At 37.1% G+C, this 20240-nt stretch overlaps 1 protein-coding gene across 2 annotated transcripts in view; it reads right to left on the bottom strand.

The window, feature by feature from the left end:
* The window catches only part of LOC139135842 (plexin-A2-like), a 110681-nt gene that overhangs the window by 70443 nt on the left and 19998 nt on the right, over positions 1–20240 (bottom strand). For both annotated transcript variants that reach the window (XM_070703592.1, XM_070703593.1), the window contains exons 2-3: positions 13644–14950; positions 9138–9323 (exon numbers count right to left, since the gene is read on the bottom strand). In XM_070703592.1, the coding sequence (XP_070559693.1) occupies positions 9138–9323; positions 13644–14810 (1353 nt within the window). In that variant the 5' untranslated portion in view covers positions 14811–14950. The remainder of the gene's footprint in view (positions 1–9137; positions 9324–13643; positions 14951–20240) is intronic.

Below are 20240 nucleotides of genomic sequence, written 5' to 3' on the forward strand. Positions count from 1 at the left end.
ACATTAATGTACTGTCTCTTGATATCTGATCATAGATTCAACATGATTTGACTCAACTAGCTACCAAAATTTTGTACTTTCGTCATTTTACCGTTGTGCGCTTTATCATGTTTTACTGTGTGCTCCCTGGATTTTAAATGTTTTTAAATTGTCATTTTTGTAATTGATGTATACATGTATTTATATGTCACTGCCCCAATCCTAATTACCAAAATTGGGATAACAAAGATTTATTGATATATTTATTGATACACGTACCCACATGGCACAGAACTGTACAGGTTCATTGGCATAAATAAGTGCTGATCTACACATATTTTATTCCAATATGGGAACAATATGCGATACATTTAATTATGGTAAGTATTATTTTTTTGCATATTCTTGCCATGCATTTCAAAAATATCTGATTAGTGCCAATTTCATGCATGCTAAAGAAATGACTTACATCATGATGATCAAGATGATCTCACAGCTGAGTTGAAAGTGAAAACCCCTCTAATTGCCTGCATGACCCTATTAAGGTAAATATTTGCATAGAGTTCTTCTCTAGGTTTTAGGAAATTTAAATAAAACTCTTGCACTCTATCATATTACAGGAATTGAAACAAATTGAGTGGAGGCAGCTCAGTGAGGGGAATTACCAAGATGATATCAGGGTAGATGCACCTCGAAAGTGAAAGACAAAATTTTGCTCAAAATTTTCTAAATGAAACTTTCAACCATTCTCTTATCAAATCAACAATAAAAATCTGGGGTTAGCATGCAAGTCTGGACCTAGAGAAACAAAATTACCCAAAATTTTGCGATAATTGAAATTCAAAATGGCCACCATCCCTGTATAACTCTTTAGGTAAAACTTGAATTTTGGATTTTTGAAACACTAAGACAGTTACAATTTTTCTTTCTCCAAGAGCTTTATAATAAGCACCCACAAGTGGTAGATCAGAAGAGAATAGTAGAAATCTGAGAGTCCAAATATCTGTCCCCGAGGTGCGTTCTACCCGTACCTTAAGATGCAGCAAATACTTGAAAGGACTGATAACTTTACTCCAGATAGAGAGGTCAAAAGGTCTTCACTTGACGAGTTTTAGTGAGTTTTTGTGGCACATACAGATGCTGTGATGGAATATGAAATGTTGCTTCAGATACGAATGACAGAAATATCAAAGATTAGCAGACAGGGTGTAATTTCGGCCTTGCTGTATTTCTGTGCATGCTATAAACTCTTTTCTAATATGACCATGTGCTGTGCGACTTGAAATTTGTTTTCAATTTTTCAGTGTTTGAAATGAGATTATACTTCACCTGGATTGAAATCCAGAAAAAAAATCATCATTTTTATCTTACATGTATTTTATATCAGCAATACTATATAAACAAGTCATCGTTGATGACCAGTCCCCGCTTGCTAATGGGTACTTTGATTACAGGTTCTGTGATAAAAATACTTTGATACAGATGGCACTCAATGGCCAAGAATGAGTTCCATGGTGATGAAAAACATAAAACCAATGTAGGCCACTATCCTAAAGGTCATTAATGAGTCAACTGGGAATTAGTTGACAGGATGTTGCAAAACATTTTTTCATTCTATCCTAACACTAATAGATAACCGGTACCATATTTCATAAAGTTTAATGTAGTATTTACAACACTATGAGATCAACATCTGTATCAAGTTTCATCAAATTTGATGTTGTATTTGTGGATATATCACTCTAATTAGGAAAGTTCATTACATATGCAATTACAAATTAATTAAAATGACACTGATAAATGTCTTTTTCACTGTTAAAGCAATGTGAGCTTAACATCTGTACAAAGTTTCATGAAATTTGATGCAGTATTTCTGACATATCAACCTAATTATGAAACTTCAATAATTGACATGATACTGCTACATGATGTGAAACAACTGACGAGCATGTATGAAATAGGTCAATGTCCTTGTACCAACTTTGAATGATACTGGTGGAAATACCGGTATGTCTGAGTTATGGCTCAGTACATGAGAAAATCGTAACAAATTTGCCGCCACGCAGCGATATTTGATCTTACTGTTTAAAAAATCAACACGTATATGTATTACATAAGTCAATGTCCAGGTACAAACTAATAAAATCAGTTGAGACTTGCTAGAGTTATGGCTCTCGACATGAAAAAAACCATAACAAATTGCTACCATGTGGCCATATCAGACCATATCGAGAAACAAATCAATGTACTTATGTATACTATAAGTCAATGTCCTTGTACCAACTTTGAATAAATTTGCTTGATACATGTCTGAGTTATTGTTCAGGACATGGAATGTCGTAAAAAAAATGGCCACAAGGCGGCCATATCGGATCGTATCACAAAATAATTCAATGTGCATAAGTATAACATAGGTCAATGTCCTTGTACCAACTTTGAATAAAATCAGTTGAGATATGCCTGAATTATGGCTTTGTACACGAAAAAATCATAACAAAATGGCCGCCTGGCGGCCATATTGGATCATATCACAAAACAAATCCACACGCATATATATGACATTGGTCAATGTCCTTGTACCAACTTTGAATAAAATCTGTTGAAACATGTCTGAGTTATGGCGCTGTACATGAAAAAATCGTAATAAAATGGCCGCCTGGTGGCCATATTGGATCGTATCACAAAACAAATCGACATGCATATATATGACATAGGTCAATGTCCTTGTACCAAGTTTGAATAAAATCGGTTGAGATATGCCTGAGTTATGGCACTGTACATGAAAAAATCGAAACAAAATGGCCGCCTGGCGGCCATATTGGATCGTATCACAAAATAAATCGATGTGCATATGTATGACATTGGTCATTGTCCTTGTACCAACTTTGAATAAAATCGGTTGAAACATGCCTGAGTTATGGCTTTGTACATGAAAAAATCGTAATAAAATGGCCGCCTGGCGGCCATATTGGATCATATCACAAAACAAATTGACATGCATATCTATGACATTGGTCAATGTCCTTGTACCAACTTTGAATAAAATCGGTTGAAACATGTCTGAGTTATGGCTCCGTACATGAAAAAATTGTAATAAAATGGCCGCCTGGCGGCCATATTGGATCGTATTGCAAAATAAATCGATGTGCATCTGTAGGTCATAGTGCTATGCCTTTGTGCCAAGTTTGAACAAAATCGGTTTGGCAGTGTCTGAGAAACTGTTGATGACGGACGGACGGACGGACGGACGGACGGACGGACGGACGGACGGACGGACACACGGACGGGACCCAATCTATAAGTCCCGCCGGACTTCGTCCGCGGGGACTAATAAACATGGTTGAAACTAAGCTGGCAGGAATCCAATCAAGAACAAATTTCCTTGTCAATGTTATTCATATACAATGGATTATAAAGCTCTTGGATGAATAAACAAATCCATGTACCAGCTACTTGTCAAGAAATTACAAACTGGGGACCTGTGATGTATCAAAGAATATAATCTGTTTTGATTGGAGGTGCAAATTCCAAGCCTTTTCTCTTGTTGATTCTTTTTCTTCAGTTGATTCACTTGCAATGGCAAGGGTATGACTTTCATTTTGAGTATCTATGTAAACCTACCTACTTGTACTTGTACACGTACAGTACTCTTGCTATAGCATATGACAGTAGAAAACCAACTGATTGGAAAGAACTTCTTTGAACAAAATTGTTTTCTCACCGAAATCAGTCAGAATTAATAAATATATATAAAATCAACAAAATGTGCTAGGGATTCGTACACTGGCTAACATCACCAGCTAGAATACATTGTACATCTCACAATGTCGCAGATAATTCATTATTGTGGACAATTTCAACATGGCTCAAGATGAGATTGCCAAAATTAGAATTTATCACTGCAGCAAGTCTAAATTGGGTCTCAACCCCCAACAATTGATGAATCCAAAATTGTTCAATATCCCCCAAGCTCTAAAACTCATTGATGGACTTGCTACAGAATCAGGCAAGATGCCATCTACGGAAGATGAATATACCTGAGATAAAACTGCTTTGATACGTCTAACGACTTAAATTGATTTATTTGATCTTTAAGCTGCTTTCAATGGGCTGTGTACAGAAATTAGAAAATTTATCACAATGGATTGAATAATCTCTGAACAAAAGCCAGGAAGATGTGTCTCCAGATCTGTTCAGAAGATGTTTTGCAATTGCTGGAAGGATAGCCGACTTAAATCCTTTAAGTGTTTGCATTTAATCATTTCATCAGGCTTATGGCAGTACTGAAGTATTGACTCAACACTGAATGACACTTTCCCTAGATCTGTGATAGAAGATAATGTATGAATATGGCAGGGCTTTTGCATGTGTGCATATTTACTGATTGCAAGAATTTTTCAAGCAATTTCTAGTGTAAACACCGGTAAGTTTGATAAGCAGGCGAATCAATTGGGCTTCAAAACTCTGTTTGAAATTTTAAGACGTAAGTTTAATAAGATGAAAAATAGTTGCATTTATGGTACAAATAAAACAAAACTTTAATCAATTCAAACTCTAAACATGTCGTCTTTGATCGTACAACTGACATGCTCCAATTTTTTTCCACTTTGCTTGTGCCATTTCTTGTCATAATGTTCAAAATCCATCAACATGGAGAATGGTTCTACTCTATATATTCAAAAAAGTTTGAGATCAAGGGGACATGGAAAATATATTTCTCCTGAGTCACGTCTGTCTCATTCAAGACAATAACAGTTCACTGTGGCTACAGACACTGACTGCGCCGAAGGTGATGTGTGTTATAGATGTACAGTCATTCTGCAGACACCTTGATTGATTGGTATAACACATACCTGCCTGTATTGTATGCTACTGCCTTTTGAATTCAAACACAGGCACAATGGCCAATGGATAATGTTTATGGAAAGCCTTAGAGACCTCTTCCTCTTGAACTGATTCAGTACATGTAATTTCCCCATTTTTCATGATACGCAAAACCACATCAATCTTTCATCTTATACATGTCGCCGGTGTCATATTGCTTTCCTTTATATCACTGCCTGAATCAACTTAACTCCATTTTTATTTTTCCTTCAATATCCTATCATCTCAGTGCTTTTCAGATTTTCTCTACACAAGATTGTTTCATGCTGGGCAATCTTATGAAAGTGAAATAACATACTCTACAATGGTCTACCACTGCAATAAAATGCAAAAACTGACTGTGATTCTCGCCGTCTTTTGTGTGAGCCATAACCAACACACTAAAGACTTGATCATGGGGGAAATTAAGGAGTAATCTCAAACAACCGTTGGTGTCCCCTCATTGTGAGCAGTAGAAGATACCAATTACTGAACTAAAACGTTGCAGTAGTCTACGAGGAAATACTCAGTAATCACTCAATATCATCTGGAAGACATGCATGAACATTTAAAGACGCAGCACACACAACATATACAGGCATATGTTTCTCATCATGACCAAACATATTTCCAACATCTTATTTATCAAGAATTTGTCAAAGAATTCTCTGTTGTCCTAAATAAACTAATCACATACAAGGTAAAGCAATGGAAGTTTTTAAAATATGGCTTCATTGACATTCTCTGGATTCACCTGAAACTTCAAATTCTACACATTAACATACAATGCATTTTCAATTTTGCATATCTTTTGTAGCATACAATACGTCTTTTCATTTTGCATCTATTTTGTCTTTGTCTAAACAATAAACATAGGGCCAAAGTCCCTGAAGCTACTATAGACATGGATCAAAATTAAGTATTTCCTTACTGTATGAAATTATCTCACTAAGGTCATCCTACGGACAAGTAAACTAAATATTAAAGCTGTCTGACCAGCGGTTTTGAAAGAACAAGCAACTCAACAGTTGACAGAGCTCTGTTGAGTTATGTAGAGAATAACCTTTTGTGACACATGTATTGATGAAGAAGGTGGATATCTTTGATTAACATTGTGAGTTCTGTTTAATAAGTTGAGACTGTACATACTCAGAGAAAGCACACTGAAGAGACAAAGGTTTGAAACTTAAGAAGTTCAAGGTCATCAAAAGCATTATAAGGAATCATGTTACACTTTCATTGCACTGTTTACACAGATTGCATAATTGCTATAAATAGCACATGAGGAATCTTTATACAGCCCAGCTTTACCATAAACCCTATCACTTTGACCACTCTTTTAATTGACCACTCTATTTTTTTCCTCAAAAAGTAATTTTATTTTATCCTTACCAAGTCAACCATAAATGGAAATTAGAACTTTCTCTATCTCTGTCTCTGTCTCTATCTCTATTGACTATTTTGAGCAATTTCTTTTAGATAACATACAGGCACAATAAATGACGGTTCAGAATATGTCAAAGTTGGGATTCAGGAAAGTTGCCTTTACATGTTTTAATCCTCCAAGATGGTAAGCATTTCACTATGAACTGTCAAAAAAAGTTGAACTTTCTGATAATTCTACACTAAAATTATTTTGGCTTTGATGATTTCCTAATTAATTCAATTATTTAAAATCATATTAATTATTTTTTTCTGGGTGAATTGATAGGGTTTATACAGTACAAGAATTACATATAATGTAAGTCAAATTTTGACCAAAAATGACAAAAAAATTCCTTAAAAATACAGATTTGCAATTTCATCACAATTTAAACAAGTCATCACAATTTGAACAAGTCTAAGTTGGGTTACCCCTGGGGACCTGTATACCAAATAACAAAGCTGTCTGACCAGCGGTTATGAAGAAGAAGATTTTTTACCAAAAACACCTTTTTTGGCATTAATTTGCCTATTTTCAACAATATCAAAAAATTAAAAAAAATAGTTTCTCAAAATCATATTTTTCATCTACACAACAAATATCAAATCAGTAAGTACTGCGGTTCTCAAGATATTTGAGTGGACGGACGCCTCACAAACGGACATACATACATACATACATACATACATACATACATACATACATACATACATACATACAGACTGACGACGGACGCCGGACGGATACCCATCCCAATAGCTTCTATAGACTATAGTCTATAGTAGCTAAAAAAGGAATTTGTTTGCTTCCTACCAAAATGAAGTATGAAAACATTGCTTGTGGGACTGAACAGGATGAACATATTGTTGACTGTTTTCTGTTGACATGATTAGCTACTTAAGGTCAAAGAGGGGTCATATTCATAACTTCAAAAGTTAACAGTGTCATCAGGCCATTTATCACCTACAAAAATTTTTATTTCAAACAATACCCTGCAATGAGCAATCCTTTTCAATTTCTTTGTTTGGTGAATATCAATGTCTAGTCTGTCATGGGAAATAGCATAGCAGGAAGTACAGCAGTACCTCATACCTCAGTGTGTTAAAGCCTGGCTTGCCATGTGGCTCCACTCTGATGAGTGTGTTTTTAATACACCAAGAATTATTTAACACTCATTGTTACGAATGTCTTCTGGTGGAAGGTGTGTTCTCACTGATCTGTTTAGCTCTTCTGTCCGGATAAAGACATATGAGTGAGTGACTTGAAAATTCTTCACCTGAAATGCTTCCATGGTAGATCAACAATTTTATTAAATATGTTGATAACCTTTAATGAAAACAAAGCCCTGACACTTCCTGGCCTTTGATAAGTTAAATGTACAAAATAATATTGTAAATTTGATTCTGCATTCTTTTTTACAATTATTAAAGATAGCATACCAACACAAAAGGAAATGGATGCTTGCTGACATAATTGTAATAGAAAATAGAGTCATCAAAGGCTGAATGCTTTTTACATCCACCTAACCTTGAATAAAGTTCAAGAACCAGTATATAAACTACACACATTTCTACAACACAAGAAGTTAAAACTGTTCAGGAAGAAAGATGCAAATTTTTCTTATTCTTGAGTTTTTTACTAACTTGAATCACTTCACAACAAAGTTGCCCTATAAAATTTCTGAAAGATTAACAACTGCTCATTCATAGCCTTAGATTACACAAACTTCTAAAAGGATAAAATGTGGAGTGGCAAATCACTAGTAAGAAAGATTAATTAAACTGACAGGTTTTGGCTTTTCAAATGCTCAGACAAATTCACATATTAAACATTGGTTCCAACAAACAGAGACACTATTGATCAACATTATATAACACAAGATGCTCCATTCAACCAATAATACAGGTGTTATGATTAGTTTTTGAAGAAATTTAGCTGAGACAGGATAACCATATCTGTCACCGAACAACAACACGTATAAGTCAATCCCTGGATGACAACAGGGTAATGCCAATCTCTGGATGACAACAGGGTAATGCCAATCTCTGGATGAAAACAGGGAATGGCCAATCCCTGGATGAAAACAGGGGATGGCCAATCCCTGGAAGAAAACAGGTAATGGCCAATCCCTCGATGAAAACAGGAATGGTCAATCCCTGGATGAAAACAGGGAAATGCCAATCCCTGGAAGAAAACAGGAATGGCCAATCCCTGGAGAAAAACAGGGAATGGCCAATCCCTGGGTGAAATAGGGAATGGCCAACCCTGGATGAAAACAGGGAATGGCCAATCCCTTGATGAAAACAGGGAATGGCCAATCCAAGGATGACAGCAGGGAAATGCCAATCTCTGGATGACAACAGGGTAATGCCAATCTCTGGATGAAAACAGGGAATGGCCAATCCCTGGATGAAAACAGGCAATGGCCAATCCCTGGATGAAAACGGGGAAATGCCAATCCCTGGATGAACACAGGGAAGTCGATTCTTGGATCACAGAAGGAGCAACTGATCATGAGTCAAGGAACACAACACTCCTGAATGACAAACAGAGATCAGTGAATCCCTAGATCATGGTAAAGTAACCATCAATGATTTTACAGAACACAGAGAATTTGGCACAAGAAGAAAGTCATGCAACTATATATCATAACTGAAGAGAGCAGGACCATAACAAAATTACTTATTGGAATGCTGAATATGATTTAACAAGGACCTGAACAAACTTAATTCATACAAGATTAGCTCACCCATAAACATATTAAACTTATGTAATTGATAGCATGGCCTCTGTTCTTTGACTCATTTACTCCAACAATTTTGTCATCCTATGAAAGCTTGTCTGATGTATTCACATTGTCATATTCACTTACCTTCTTCAATTGTCCACTGCTATCCCCAGTGAACATAACTGTGTGTGACAGATGTGTTGTAGCTGCAACAGCTGTAACCCTTGACCCAGTCATTGTGAAGGCTGCAGTCTTGACAATGTCCAGTGAACCACAAGTCATCTTACCAAATGACCGGCAATCACACATATTGTCACCAATAATATCATCCTGAAAGGATTTAAAGAGAAACTAATCATTTCTGATGAACAAGATGATTAATCTAACAAAAAGAAAATTGAGTTCTTGGATGTTTTATACACATGTATGGTATGTTTTTATTCAAGTCGATCATTTCTGCTCTGATGAAGAAAACAGCTCCTGTCTGATGGTATTTTATTTTGTCAACTCAGATTATTTGGAAAGTCAGAAATATTGAATGCAACATACACAGTACTGAAAGTGTGATCAACAAGTCATCGTTGATGACACAGTCCCCACTTGTTAATGGGTATTTTGATTACAGGTCCTCAAAGAGGATAGAGTCCTCTTCATTAGGTCTGTGATAAAAATACTTTTCAATGAATTCGCTTAATACATCAGTGTTCTCCCTAGGCCCTTCAAGCATCACGTCTCCGTGACGCTTGCCTTGATCGCCGTGACGCTTGCTACAATGCCGTGACGCTTCAGATTTTTTCCGACACCCTTGATTGACAGCCCCACTTGACGGCTCAGTGTATTCATTGGCATGGGACATCTGCCAAAACTAGCCTTATCAACATCGTTTTTAGTCCTGAATAGACTTTTTCGTGTTGATTGACGAGTTTACATTAATCAATTGACACGTACAAAGGTGTTGAAAAACCGGCCAAGCGGCACATCGGTGTGGCCGCGACTTTGATCATGTTGATCGAGCGTCGTGTCAATGGCCGTTTATCAAGTTACGTGGGGGGGATAACAGTGACGTCGACGCCGTGAAAATGCTGGTGGTCAAAGCTATCGGTCAAAATTGCGACCCTCAAGAAAGGTTTATAAGGCGTCTATACCTGATGACGGTTAGTCTACATGAAATCTCCATGGCAGTATTACGAATGTGCATTTGTATTTTAATTATTTTTCTGTTCTTGTTGTTGAGACAAACGGTGAAAGTATCAGAGCAGGAGAACGGTAGAGTCCGTGGGCTGCACATGTTACGTGTGCGTCATATTACGCTACGCTGACTTGACCTAGTTTCTCGATGTTGGGGTCACTGTAATTTTACAAGTTTTTTGGCTAACCGTACAATCGTTCTTTTGCATTCTTGTAATCTTTTTTTTATTTCGCGCAAAGTTTTTAAAAATATGAGTTTGGATTAACATTTTGGTCGCGAAATGATGTCTACAGTGCCATGTGACGTAAACAGGTCAGGCGATTTCCAAGATGGCGGTCGATGTGTGGGCTTTGAGCGTTTTGCGCTGTTTTCAAGTTCAGGTCTCGTTTCAGGTTCGCTAAGGAGGCAAGTTACTAAAACGACAGGGGTTTCATAAATTTTGGTGACTATCATTCGTGTAAATACGTCTGAATTTTCTGTTATGGTAAACCGTAACAGTCCCTCTCATTGGGACCGTGACCGTAATCATGTGCTCAAAAACTCGCTGGGGTACACAGCCCTGATTGTGTGGCTTCGTTGCTCTGTATAATTTCGTAAACAAGTGACGCAATGTTTCATCGCAAACGTTTCTCCATGCAATGAGCGTACGAGTTGAATTTTTACAACTGAAGTTGGATTGCTGAAGAAACCAAGATGTGACCGTTCAGTTTTCATGTATGAATTTATTGCAGTTCATGGTGCTACCTGTAAACTTAATTGTTTATTTCCCCTGATATGTATGTTCATGCAGCAGTGTGTGTAAGTAAATAAAACGCATGTTAAATGACTACAATTTCATGAACTTGCAGTGACTGTTTTATGTGTGTGTATGTATTCAAATATATGTTAATGTATGCAAATTAATCATGTAAATTTTATGCAAATTTCCGACATGCTTGCCCTTGATCCTAGGGAGAACACTGTACATGTCTGAGTTATGGTTCAGGACATGAAAAAAATCGTAACAAAATGGTCGCACAGTGGCCATATTGGATCGCATCACAAAACAAATTGATGTGCATAGCTATGACATTGGTTGATGTCCTTGTACCAACTTTGAATAAAATTGGTCGAAACATGCGGATATGCCTGACAAATGGCTCTGTACATGAAAAAATCGTAATAAAATGGCCGCCTGGCGGCCATATTGGATCGTATCACAAAACAGATTGACTTGCATATGTATGACATAGGTCAATGTCCTTGTACCAACTTTGAATAAAATCGGTTGAGATATGCCTGAGTAATGGCTCTGTACATGAAAAAATCGTAATAAAATGGCCGCCTGGCGGCCATATTGGATTGTATCACAAAACAAATTGACGTGCATATCTATGACATTGGTCAATGTCCTTGTACCAACTCTGAATACAATCGGTCGAAACATGCCTGAGTAATGGCTCTGTACATGAAAAAATCATAATAAAATGGCCGCCTGGCGGCCATATTGGATTGTATCACAAAACAAATTGATGTGCATATCTATGACATTGGTCAATGTCCTTGTACCAACTCTGAATAAAATCAGTCGAAACATGCCTGAGTAATGGCTCTGTACATGAAAAAATCGTAATAAAATGGCCGCCTGGCGGCCATATTGGATCGTATCACAAAACAAATTGACGTGCATATCTATGACATTGGTCAATGTCCTTGTACCAACTCTGAATACAATCGGTCGAAACATGCCTGAGTAATGGCTCTGTACATGAAAAAATCGTAATAAAATGGCCGCCTGGCGGCCATATTGGATTGTATCACAAAACAAATTGACGTGCATATCTATGACATTGGTCAATGTCCTTGTACCAACTCTGAATAAAATCAGTCGAAACATGCCTGAGTAATGGCTCTGTACATGAAAAAATCGTAATAAAATGGCCGCCTGGCGGCCATATTGGATTGTATCACAAAACAAATTGATGTGCATATCTATGACATTGGTCAATGTCCTTGTACCAACTCTGAATAAAATCAGTCGAAACATGCCTGAGTAATGGCTCTGTACATGAAAAATCGTAATAAAATGGCCGCCTGGCGGCCATATTGGATCGTATCACAAAACAAATTGACGTGCATATCTATGACATTGGTCAATGTCCTTGTACCAACTCTGAATACAATCGGTCGAAACATGCCTGAGTAATGGCTCTGTACATGAAAAAATCATAATAAAATGGCCGCCTGGCGGCCATATTGGATTGTATCACAAAACAAATTGATGTGCATATCTATGACATTGGTCAATGTCCTTGTACCAACTCTGAATAAAATCAGTCGAAACATGCCTGAGTAATGGCTCTGTACATGAAAAATCGTAATAAAATGGCCGCCTGGCGGCCATATTGGATCGTATCACAAAACAAATTGACGTGCATATCTATGACATTGGTCAATGTCCTTGTACCAACCCTGAATACAATCGGTCGAAACATGCCTGAGTAATGCTCTGTACATGAAAAAATCATAATAAAATGGCCGCCTAGCGGCCATATTGGATTGTATCACAAAACAAATTGATGTGCATATCTATGACATTGGTCAATGTCCTTGTACCAACTCTGAATACAATCGGTCGACACATGCCTGAGTAATGGCTTTGTACATGAAAAATCGTAATAAAATGGCCGCCTGGTGGCCATATTGGATCGTATCACAAAACAATTGACGTGCATCTGTATGACATTGGTCAATGTCCTTGTACCAACTTTGAATAAAATCGGTTGGAACTTGCCTGAGTTATGGCTCTGTACATGAAAAAATCGTAATAAATGGCCGCCTGGCGGCCATATTGGATCGTATCACAAAACAAATTGACGTGCATCTGTATGACATATGAAGTAATCCTTGTACCAAGTTTGAATGAAATCGCTCCAGGCATCTCAGAGATATCTGCGTGAACGGACGGACGCACGGACGGACGCACGCACGCACGGACATGACCAAACCTATAAGTCCCCCCGGACGGTGTCCGTGGGGACTAAAAATACAGTTTATATTCACTTATAAAAAGACAGGACAAATGAAGAAAATTGGTATATAATTTCCAATATGTACTGACAATTGTATGCTTACGAACTTGGAAGTTCTTTTACAAACTGCAATGTCAGAATATGGTAGAAGGGACCGATTTTCCACTTTGTAATCATGCATGATTAACATTAATGCTATGGAAGTTCCTGACTAACTTTTAGGAGATACGATGTGCAAACATGTCAAACCAGTAACCAATTTCCTTATATGTTGACCACTAAAACCTTCAGCATTACCATTAAATACAATAGAGAACAATTACACAATTCGGTCCAGGCCATTTTTACTTTTTCATATTCATATACATAAACTTGGCACATTGTAATTTGTGTAAGTGTAAAAAAAATAGAATATTGTAACTAGTGTAAAATGTAAACTTTATCCCTTACCAGACTTACAGTTCCACAGTTTATACCACTCTGCTGAGCTGACCAATCACATCCAGGTTGTTTGTCAGCATTGTTAGAACAGTCATTGATCCATTCCAAATACTTTTCACGAATTGTTTTGACAGGATAAATACATACTGCAGATTCATCTGTAGGGGTGCTTGAAGTTCCATCTGACTTTGCAAATGCCACTATCACAACTGTCTTATCATCTTGATTGTTCAATCCCAAGTCCTGTGACAGATCAGTACCAGCCTGGGTTGCATATGCTGACTGTGCCAAGTTATATTCAGTTCCACTATTGCTTCTACACACCAGTGGAAGGTCAATGTAAGTTTCTTGGTACAGTGGACATGTTTGACAGATTTGGACAATTCTTGTGACGAATGGCCCACTGTCCCCGACTGGCTGTACTGCCACGTAATACGTAAAACCATTGCTAGAAAATCCATATACATATTCAATGTTGAAGTCCAGATGGTTATTTAAATAATCATCATCTCCTCTAATGACTGCTGTATTCTGTAGGATTTCTGATGACAAAATTTCAAAAGCTTCATCATCATTTGCATCACGTACAGGAAGGACACGACTTGTAAGGGCTTCCCATCTGGTACGGGTAGCAGAAACATCACTCCTTGCTACATACAAGACATCACTACCAGGTCCAGGTACAGGTCCAGGTCCAGGGGCAATAAGACCAACTGTGGAAGCACTAGGACTTGCTGACGCTACCTGCCGTGCAAAGAATTCCTTTTCAATATTAAGTGTTTGTTTATTCCTGGTTTGGCATGTTCCTTTGTACACACTACCACATGTAATAACCCAGTCTCGCCTAGTATCCAAAACAAGGATTTTATTGACATTGTTTGTTGGAAACAATTCATCACAATCAGCATCATTAAAGTCAGGCGGGATACAGGCAGGCTTTGAGTTATCATCCTTAGGTCCTGTCACCACTTCTTGTTCAACCTCTAAATCACTGGATAACTTGTACAGTCTATTGACTGACCCAATATACAGAGATCCAGTACTGTCTGTAATCATTCTTTGCAATGCTATTTCTTCTTTGCTTGGGTCATTTTTCTCTTCAAACTTAGGGTATTCTTCACACTGGCAAAGAGTTACCAATGCAAGGCACACAATTACAGCAATTTTTATATCCATTGTGGCTATGGTATTCAACTTCACACTTAATATAAATCCTGGGTGATTATAATTCAATCAAATCTGTTTTCAGATCCTTGTTGAGATGGATTTAGCTTGTTTTCATGCCATGTTTGGATACTTCATTATATATTTTGGTTCTGAAAAACACAAATAAGAAAAAATTTATCGTAGATTAAAATGTGATGTACACAATGTTAACTGCACGAATGTCAAGGCTAAGAAGAACTGTTCCACATGTCTGGTATACTTCCCAAAAAGTTATTCCTAATGTTATATACCTTGGTAGAATTCCAACATATCACATGTAATATTGTGAATTATAAGTACAATAATTTGCATGTATAGACAGCAACATACATGTACATGGACTTGATGAATGTCCATATACCATATTCTTGCAAGCCAGAGCAATAATTTCCGCTCCGCTAAGCTGTTGCCGTAAAGAGGCGCCGTGGTTTACGACGATGACATACCATGAAAACAGCAGACACATACACGTTACGTATCAATGACACATTCATCTGTAGCATAAAATGTACTTGACCAGGTATACTATGAGCGAATCCAGTCAGGCCATCAACATTGCAGTCCCGTCACTGTTGGCAATGTTGACTCTGTGGGCCTGCAGGTTAGCACAACAGCCCTGCATATGATATTTTACACACAATTTCGTAAGCAATATCCTCTGGTAAATCAGACCAGTATAATGAGAAACTCATTGTAAGCACAAAATAACAAGAGGTTCAAGATCTCATATTTGCTCACCTACGCTTGTTAATTCTAAATACACCGCAGAGTGATCAAAATTATGTCTCACATACAAATGGCTGCTGAGAGACCAATGCTTTCATATAGTAACTCAAGCCTAAGTCTTTGAAGCCAAGGCAAGGCAATGAGGTCAACTGCTCAGACACACTGTATACATACAAAGTGTCTCAATTGGTGTGTACAGTGGGTGTAATGGGGTACTTCAGCTGGGGAACAATGGCTTTTCCCAAGGACATACAGAACAGTGTAGGCAAACTTACATTATGTAGAACGATACAAGGTTAGATGATTCATCACTTCTTCCTGTTTTTTTCATGAAATCTAAAATTAGCAATCCTCATGATCCTCTCATTCCTTTCTGTTGTATATTTTATATCTCAAACTGCTGGGAGTTGTATCTCAGATTGTAATTAACTTATGAATCTTTTTTCGAATAGACATGTCCACATCAAATTTTGGATTCAATATGTTAACATGCAAGTATGTTAACACAAGAAGGACAGGTACAAAATAAATGCATGCACTACTCCTGTAGTTTGTTGAAAGAAGTTCAATGAACTTTCTAATGAATTCTTCAATATCAATCACGTGATCCAGAAGTGTTCCATGATTTTGTTTTACATTATCTGTTCTCACTTTTAAATGGCAGGGGTTGAAAGACTGACATTTAAAAAAGTGATAAAAATCATGATAAGTATTAAAATTGACATGGCTCTCATTCAAAATTAGGAACTTTATTGCCAAACAAATTGTTTTGTTATTATTAAAGAACGTATGTGAAATTTCATCAAATTTGACCGAGCCACAGTGCAGTTAATTTTTGTTTTTGTAAATGTTGAACATGGGAGAAAAAGAAGCAAGCAAGGAAATTTGATTGCATAAATTTGCATAAACCAGAGGCATTTCATCACAAACTAAACACTATATTCTGAGAATCATTCACAATTGACTTTGATGTATGTTAAACAAACATGTGCATTTGTTTCACGTAATTATGATATCATCATTGTGACATTGTTTATGTTACATTTTATAGGGTAGTTGAATGAGATTACAACCAGTACCTACACATGAAGTTTGGAAATGAGGCTACATTTTCAAGTAACAATATCATTGTATCATTGGGTTTATTTAAATTTAACTTGAAACTGAGAAAACTGAGAAAATATTTAGAGCTGCAAGTTCATATGAACAGTAATGTACATATGACAGAGACAAACAACTTAGAAAGTGTGAAACAAATGGATTGTAATCATGAAACTTTCAGTGACTCAATGAAAGATAAAAACAACAACAGTTTGTAGAATGTGCATGACATACAGGCTCAGTTTTTAATGAAGGACATGGACACATGCACAGGCATGTACGAGTACCGGTACTAATGGTGAACAGCCACTTGTGATTACATTCAAGCAGAATGCTTGATTATTCTTACCTTATATCCAGGAGTCAGTTGCAAGATCATACAAATCAAACAGGCTGATCATTGTGAGTGAATTACAATAGTACAGGTAGACAAATCCTGAGGTTAAGGACCTACATGTTCATTTTTTTTTCCAGACCTGAGATTCAACCAGTGAAAACATTTCAGAAATGCTCTTGTATGTTGAAGAATATACCCAAGACCGGCATTTCAACTGCTGGACCATTGGGCATGCAGTGATACTTGTCTACAACTATCATTTACTAAATAAACTTGCTCAAATCTAGATTCTCACTGTAACAGACAACTGGGTCAGATACCAATTGTATTGATATGATTGCCATTTCATTGTGGAGATGTGCAGTCACTTATTCTTGCTGTAACACCCACTAGATGATTCACACAGTTGTCTGCAGTGAATGTGAACTGACTGACTACAGCACCTAAATGGTATCACATATATATGCTGATTTTCAACAACCAATCAGCAACAAGCAGCCTTTCTAAATATTTTACAGACAGCAACCATGCCAACACCAACTTACCATGTAGTTCATATGACTGATGGATCAATGTCTACAAAATGTCTGGGGACGTAATGCATCATTTCCTCAAGACTGACAACAATATCCAAACCCACCAAGCATAAACAATTATTCAGTAGTCAATAATCCTCACACTGCTGCCTCAAGACAGGGGCCCTAAGTACCTTCATCAAAATTCACAAAACCTGCTTCAAATGAAAACATTTTCAACTACTAAGAGAAACCACCAAATCCGTGCTTAGCTTTTTCATCGGGTCATCTCGAGCTTGACATTCAAACTGCACTTGGAATTCAAAAGGGAGCAATAAACAGGCTGTTTAAAAAAGGCAATTTTCTGTTCTGAGGACAGCAAGACGGTACTCACAGCAAGCCACTGCACTCTTGCAGGAAATTTACCACTCAAAGAGAGTGAAAGTACCAATATTAAATATTAAATCTGGCCAACCATGAAATTTACTGAGTTAGTGCTCTATTTTCTCAGTATCCTGAAGTCTAACAATCATCTGCTGCACACATATATACCGGTACTTATCCAACTGAACTACAGGCAATACCAAGATTTTAATGAACAGCAAGCAATTTACAGTCCTCCTCATGCAAGCTGGATAAAATCACTACACAGCACAGTATTTATCTACAGCAGGACAGCAATATCCCCATTAGCAGTAGCTTTGCTTAGACACTGTACAAAAAATACAATTACATTACTACACGTTAGTCGTTACTAACCAGTTTGGATCTTCATGTCCGATTGGAAAGCCTTAACCCTTTCACCCCCAGTTCCCTGTGTACAGGTCCAACTTTACCTTAGAAAGCAATGGATTTGGGACAAACCATGGTGGTGAAAGGGTTAATCTCTATTAGAGAAAGAATGCACCTTGGGGACACATATCCGATCTCTAAAATTTTGTCAATACTTTTTTGGTCTACCACTTGTGCACCCCATTTTAAAGCTCTTGGAATGGTAACAATTGTCATAATCTTAGTTTTTTGAAAATCAAAAATTTTATTTTACCCAATGGCATTTACACAAGGATAGCTGCCAATTTGAATTTCAAATATCAGTAAATCTTCATAATTAATTTGTTTCTCTAGTACAAATTCTGCGCAGTGACATGTAAGTTTAAATCTTGATTTGGAAAGAGAATGTAGTTGAAAGTTTCATTGAGGAAAATTTGAGCAAAAGTTCAAGTCTTAAACTTGATTCTCCTCAATTGAAGATGTTGATCCCATTGGCGCAGGAATATATCAAAAGACGAATACTGTAGGAAATTTTGGTAATATAAGAATGATTTCAACCTGTTTATGACATTGTCAAGTGATACATCAAAGTAGTTATACAAAACATAAAACCATACTCAGCTGAATATACGTTTTCTAAGCTGTTATTCATACGTTACAAGTAACATTTACAATCAAGTCTGATAAGCTGGGCAATGCTATATCCAATGACAATGTCACAGCAACTTTACATTCCCTGGAAAATATTTCTGAGGATACAGTCAATGAAAGCATGATACACTGGAATACTTTGTACTCTTTATGGGAAAGATATTTTTTCGTTCACTGTTCACATCTGAATCCTGAGAACTTTATGTTCTAAAAGTATCTGGCAATGAACATTGGTATCTTTATTACACTATCTTATCAGCATCAGTGAGTAAATGCAAAGTGACAGAACTGTACAAACTTACAGTCCTATATTATGGCAATATAATTTACCATGTAATGATCAATAATATATATGTACTTATAATAGCCAATAAAGGAATATAATCCTACAGAGTTACAGTTACCCAGTGTTGCCTCCAGCTGTAGTTTTGTTTGATTGTGCAAAGCAATTCCAAATAACCTGACTTTTGACTCCGCTGTTACAATTATCAATTATTACATGCAAGTATGCTCCCTTATTAAGAACTACTGTTCATAGCATAATCACTGTGTTGACAAGTAGGAAATTTTAACACCTAATCTTAGCAACTAACACATTCACAAGGAGGGGCAATAAATCTGACATTTTAAACAGAAAATGCCTCACTAAACGGAAACAGGAACAAGTAAATCATGTGAGGAATCTGTGGTATTAGTGTTTCCGTTGCTAGCTCACTGGCTACCAGAACCTTGACAGCAAACAAATTAATTGTATCAGCTAGAGTAGGCAGGCACCCAAGTGTATCAACAATAAAACCTTGAAGATCTTGAGAACTACATCATGGTTGGCACTGTAATGGAATATCCAACTTCATTTCCAATCCTGTGAGACTTCACAATGTCTTTCCCATCCACATGTTCATGCTGCTTTGATTCATAAAAAAATCTCATCTTTCAGTACTGAATATCAACGGATGCCAATATAAGCACGTGTATGCCTGTACACTGGTCATGAACCTGAAAACAGACTGTGAGCCATGCAAGGAATGTTAGATTTGTGAAGATCCACTGAAACTCACTGGTATTGCTGATGTACAACCAGTGTTCCCCCCATAGGTGCGCAACTTAGGCTATGCATAGACCCTCGAGGGTCTATGGGCTGTGGTACCTGAAAGGTATGGCAACCACAGAGGCAGCCATGTTGCGTCTTCTGCATATATGCTAATTTATGGAGTTTTCAAGTCGGTCATGCAATCACAACGTACCCAGAACGCATACACGTACCCTGTGATGGTAGCAACTGCACAGCCAACAAGCACC

The sequence above is a fragment of the Ptychodera flava genome, chromosome 6 (genome assembly GCF_041260155.1).
Source record: "Ptychodera flava strain L36383 chromosome 6, AS_Pfla_20210202, whole genome shotgun sequence".
NCBI lineage: Eukaryota > Metazoa > Hemichordata > Enteropneusta > Ptychoderidae > Ptychodera > Ptychodera flava.